The sequence below is a fragment of the Hypanus sabinus genome, chromosome 29, assembly GCF_030144855.1.
Source record: "Hypanus sabinus isolate sHypSab1 chromosome 29, sHypSab1.hap1, whole genome shotgun sequence".
NCBI classification, from domain to species: domain Eukaryota; kingdom Metazoa; phylum Chordata; class Chondrichthyes; order Myliobatiformes; family Dasyatidae; genus Hypanus; species Hypanus sabinus.
This window is the reverse complement of record NC_082734.1, coordinates 9,006,922-9,012,921: the sequence shown is the minus strand read 5'-3', so window position 1 is coordinate 9,012,921 and position 6,000 is coordinate 9,006,922. Positions and strand designations below refer to the sequence as shown.

The window sequence follows — 6,000 nt, the reverse complement described above, 5'->3', positions numbered from 1 at the left end:
GGGAGACCGAGCCTTTTTTTTTTGTTAAGTGCAATCGTGAACAATAGCCAGATCAGAAATGCTGATCAAGTCAACTAGTTCCCAAAGAGAACTCTGACAGGCCAATCAGATGGTTCACTTTGGACCGTTGGCCTTTCACCTCCTGATTACATACACATGGCCGCACTTGTCTGAGGTGTCAGCTTTTCAGCGAGATGCTCCACTGAGATCCCCATCCCTCTCTAAGGAGACTCAAAACATCCCACAGCCACCATTTTGGAAAAGATTACTGCCCCACCTCTGCCGGTACCAATATATAATCCTCAACCTTCATTACATGGGGCAGCACAGTGGCATTGCAGGAAGTGTAATGCAATGCAGTGTCTTAGACTGAAAGTTTAGGTTTCAATTCCCATCGCCATCTGTAAGGAATTTGTACATTCTCCCCTTAAATGCACGAAGTTCTCTAGGGTGCTCTGGTTTCCTCCCATATACAGGTCAGGTTAGTGAGCACAGGTAGGTTTAGTAAGCTGGGGGCATGCTATGCTGGCACTGGGAAAAATGGCGACACTTGCATCCTTGGACTGTGTTGGTCATTGACACCAACAACGCATTTCACTTTATGTTGCAATGTATGTGGCAAATAGAGCCAATATCTTTAATCTCTTTACATCAGCGCATCTCTTGGCTGTGCTCAGATTGTCTGCGGGAACTTGCTGTGCGCACAATGGCTGACGTTACAGTAATGCCGACATATCAGGAATTTGTTCATTGGCCGCAAGACGCAATGGATGGATTGGAAATGACAGAAAAGGTATTACAGAAACATGGGTCTTTTCTGTTGACAGACGTCCTTCAGACTGGTACCTGGACAGAGAGGAATAAAGTGGCTTCTTTGGGCACGAATCTACAGAGTAACCCTCTCTGGCCCCTCACAGTGTTCATCAGCCCCAGGAAGGATGAAGATGTTGTTCTCTTATTCTGCCAGTGCCTATCTACGAGCCCTCAACTCTAGACTTACCATTCAGCTCAGCTGCAAAAGGTTGCAAAAATTACAGGCTTGACACATTTTAATATATTATTTCTGTATAAATATTACATTTGGTACATCTGGAAGAATAAGTCTTATTTGGCAGAAGCCAAATATTCAAAGCATGCATTTAAATAAAATGTGAATAAATAGATGCTTAAAAAAATAATATTTGTATGAACACTTCTTTGAAGCAAACTCTCCGAAATCCTATAACAGGAACTGTTTCCAGCAAACCCAGATGGTTTTAGGCGTCTTTTATTGAACCCCAGATGGTTCCAATGAGATCCGTGTTGCTTATTTTTAGATTGTGACGCCCTTCTCCTACCATACAAACCTGCAAACTTTCATCACCTTTCTTATTCATTGGCCATTATCCGCAGCTAAGGCCCATGCTATCACCATTGATGCTGAGGAGTCTAAAACTGAGCTATTTCTGCTCTCAACCCCACCTCCCCACTCCCCCACTCTCCTTTCCTTCTCTCTGCTCACCCATGTCTTCACTTCCCAGACTGGAAGGTGGTGGTGGGGTGGGGGGGGTACTGCAGAGATTTCTTACAGCCTGCACACACTTAGCACATTCTCTTTTGGATCTTAGCAACTGTTTTGTCAAGTAGCGTTACATTCGTCGTTGAGTTTTTTGGAAGTTGAGAGGAGAACAGAACTGAAGAGAAAACATTTTTGCAACCTAGGCTTTGTGGGCCACCCACACACCGAGAGTTGAATTAATGCAACCTTTTTTTCCTCTAAAAAGTCCTTTTAGGTGCACACAAACAGCACGAGATAGCCGGACTCTGTAACTCTTGCGTGATGAGGTAAATCAAGTGTTTCGACCAGTTCGCTTGTTTTCTTTTTAAAAAAATACACGCATGTGGTGCCGTAAACTCATCTTTTCTTCTTTTGCATTGTAGTGTTGCACTCATTCCTGGACTGGACCTGGGTAGTTGGCTGGCCATGTGCTACTTTAAAGCCCTCAGTCCCCGTCTCTTGGTCAGGGCATTGACCTTCCAAACTGGTGGCTGGAAGGTTGTTTCTGCAGAGGTCGGAGACCCAGGAGGGGGCCGTTAAGAACCCTTGCTGGTCAATGTTATAAAACTGTTTGGCCTCTCTCCCTCTGGAGACGGCATCCAAGGTGCCTGTGCTATTATATTTTTTGATAGGAGTGGGCGGGGATGGTGAGGGGGAGAAGAGGGAGGTCAGGGAGAGGCTACTAAGGGTCTCCGAGTGTTCGCTGTTGGTTCTCAGAGAGTGGGTGACCCCCTCCTCGTCGGAAGGCTCGATGGAATCCTGGTAGGTGCACCCAGGACTTGTGCTGCCCCCGCTGCTCTGACTCCGGTGGTGGCCCCTCATCTTCTGGAGCCCGAGGACCCGCCAGTGTTGGCGGCTGTTCTCCTGAGGGGGAGGCAGGAAGGAGGGGCCGGTTCCTTGAGGGGGAGGGACTGTGCAGACCGCCGGGAGGGGCAGCGGGTCCTGAGGCGAAACGGTAATTCTCAGGCCGTCCTCCAGCATCGTGTGCAGGCTGTCCACCGACTCGTCGCTCAGCGAGGCATCACAGATGGCGACCTGCGAGATGGAGAAGATAAATCAGCCCTTTACAACACTTGCAATTCCTTCAAGAACATAGGACAGAACTACACAGTACAGGTTCTTTGGCCTACAAACTTATGCCAACATGTAATCTACTTCAAGGTCAATCTAATCCTTCACTCAAATGTATCCCTCCATTTTCCTTTTACCCATGTGTCTATGAGTCTCATAAATGTCCCTGATATATCTGACTCTACTACCACCCCCAACAGTGTGTACCATGCACTCACCATTCTGTACAAAATATACCATTGACATCCCTTCTATACTTTCCTACAAGGAGGAACACATACAATACGTCTGCACAGAGTGCTGTCGCAGGAAAGCGCTGTCTGTTATTGAGGACCGCCACCATCCCAGCCATGTGCTCTTCTCACTGCTGCCACCAGGAGGAAGATACAGGAACCTCAGGTCCCACAGCCCACCAGGTTTTTACCTCTCAACCATCAGGTTCTTGAACCAGAGAAGATAACTTCACTTGCCCCATCACTGAACTGTTGCACAGCCTGCATTCAAGAACTCTTCATCTCATGTTCACTCAATATTTATAATTATAATCTATTTATTATTAATTTTTTTCAGCACAAGCTGGTAAAACCTGTGGTCTGGGCATAATCAGGTACACTCATTTCTCAATTGCTCAGAACTTTTGGACTATTTTAGTAGTGTTTAGTATTGTGGCTTTCTGAAGATTTACATAAATATTGCTGTGTAGCCCTAATTGTTTAATGTTACTGTGTAGGGATTTTGTGATGACACCAGTTATTGATATTACCATTGGGACAATATATACCCTGTTCATGTTCCATAGTCTTTCAATAGCTTCTTTTAATTCAGCATATTTCTTATGCTTTTCACTCACTGATTTCTGTATGTTGTGTGTGTTTGAAATGGCTAAATCAATAAAGTAAGTTGTTCTTGCTTGGTTATTCTGTATTATTATACCCAGACGGTTATTATGGATTGTCCCATCTGTTATAACAGATTAGTCATAATATAATTATTGTTATTATCATTATTAATGTTATTATTTCATTTTTTTATTTTTGTAGTTGCACAGTATGTTGTCTTTCACACGTTTGTTGCTTGTCCCTGCTGTTGGGTGTGGTCTGTTATGCTTCTTGTATTTACTGTAAATGGCTGCAAGTAAACAAATCTCAACGTTGCATATGGAGACAATAGAAAATAGAAAATAGGTGCAGGAGTAGGCCATTCGGCCCTTTGAGCCTGCACCGCCATTCACTGTGATCATGGCTGATCATCCACAATCAGTACCCTGTTCCTGCCTTCTCACCATATCCCTTGACTCTGCTATCTATAAGAGTCTATCTAACTCTTTCTTGAAAGCATCCAGAGAACTGGCCTCCACTGCCTTCTGAGGCAGAGCATTCCATATATCCACCACTCTCTGGGTGAAAAAGTTTTTCCTCGACTCCGTTCTAAACTGTAATTAAACTGTCAACCCCTTATTCTAAACTGTGGCCTCGTATATGGTGACATATACGAACTTTGAAAATAAATTTACTTTGAACGTTTGAATCACATTAAATCATGCTCTCTTATATAAGGTGATAAGAGGCACAGATAGAGTGGACAGTCAGTTTTGGAAGAAAGCCTCTGTCTGTCCACTCTCTACTTCTCAGACACCTCTCATCCATCTTCATTCCAAGGGTCAAAATTGCCCAGCGCCAGTATTTAACTGATAAGTAGACTTTTATGACATCAAGGTGGTCGGGGTCAGAAGCTCATTGGCTCTTCACTGGCAAATTCCGGAGAAAGTAGTTGAGGCAGGTACAATGGTATTTGGATGAGAAGATTGATGGGAAAGGTTATGGATGACCACAGGATGGGCTAAATGGGGGCAAGTGGGACTATTCAAGTGGGCACCTTAATGGGGTAGACAAGTTTGGCCAAAGAGTCTGTTTTTATGCAGTGTTCCCTGATGGTCAGATATCACAGTGTTTCTCTTTGGCAAATATTTCAATGGTTTCCAGTTGCAGCTAATCCATCTTTTCCCAAAGCTTTCTTGACTGCAGTGTATGTACAGTGTTGTCTATGGCACATTGCAGAAAGTGAGGGTTCCAGTGCCACTCCAGAAGACCAAACCTGCTGAGAACCCAGGGAGTACCACACTGTCGAAGGTGCCACGAGATAGCCTAACTAAACTATTTACTGATTTGTATGAATTGAGATTAGCCTGGTGTACAGCCCTGAGCTGACACAAAGTTTTAGTCAAGTCAACTTTTATTGTCATTTCGACCATAACTGCTGGTACAGTGCATAGTAAAAATGAGACAACGTTTTTCAGGACCATGGTGTTACATGATTTAGACTGAATATTTAATGTTTATGTGACTGCAAGTTAGGATTACTGATGGATCAGGGTCTATGTGGTGGTGTTAAGTCAGACGGGGACTCTATTAGTGCGGAACCACACTTGGAGTCATGGTTTTAATGAGCTACCTAGGTCCCTGTAGTAAGACTGAAGCTGTGCCCTAGAACAAACCTGCCAACCTTTGGGGAACTCAGATGAATGTTGGAGATGTGTGTAGTATTGCTGCTTTGTGCTGAATCTTTCTATTAAAGTGTGTAATGATAACACCCAATTTTAGACCAAACCCAACAGGTCAGGCAGCATCTATGGACAGACATGGACAATTGGTGTTTCTGATTGCAACACTTCATCTAGACAGGTTTTTTTGTGTTTCTCGACATTCCAGCTCCAGCAGCCTCTTGAGTCTAAGCTCTAAAACTTTCACAATCTTCGGGATTGATCTTGTTGCTTTCAGTCAAGCATGACAGCCTCTATCTACAAACAGGACAATCTAGAACAGTCTGCAAGTCTGGCAGCCTGGACCTCCCCCAGCGGGGCCAAGGAGACCTGGATCTTGGAAATTGGGGGATCACTGACCCCTTTCACCACTACCCCACCCATCACAATCTGCCTACCATGTTCCCAAAGGGTCTCCCACATCTCAACTCTGGTCCTCATTCCCCATTTCCTAGGAGCCCATTGCATCCTGTGCCTCCCCGTAATTTTGCTTCAATTTTTTGATCCAGGAAAAATTGTAACACAACATTGCTTCCCAGATTTGAATCTCCTGATAAATAAGTGCTTTGGTTTGAAACTTTCCTTATGAAGTTCGTGCATTGGCATTTGTAGGATGAGTCTAAGAAATGTGTTGACATTGGAGAGAAGCCTGAGGAGATTCCAGGAATGAAAGGATTAACGCATGTGGAATGATTGAAGGCTCTGGGCTGATACGTGCTGGAGTTTAGAAGAATGAGTGGGGGGGGGGGGGTGGTGGTGGAGACAGATCTCATTGAAACCTGTTGAATATTGAAGGGTCCAGATACAGTGGATGTAGAGAAGATGTCTTCTATAATGTGTAGGACCAGATGAC

At 44.4% G+C, this 6,000-nt stretch overlaps 1 protein-coding gene across 1 annotated transcript in view; it reads right to left on the bottom strand.

Annotated features, from left to right (window-relative positions):
- Positions 1-914: 914 nt before the first annotated feature.
- Positions 915-6,000, bottom strand: part of cacna1ia (calcium voltage-gated channel subunit alpha1 Ia) — a 589,581-nt gene continuing 584,495 nt past the window's right edge. Inside the window, exon 36 of the mRNA XM_059953562.1 lies at positions 915-2,572. Within this exon, the coding sequence (XP_059809545.1) occupies positions 1,895-2,572 (678 nt within the window). The 3' untranslated portion in view covers positions 915-1,894. The remainder of the gene's footprint in view (positions 2,573-6,000) is intronic.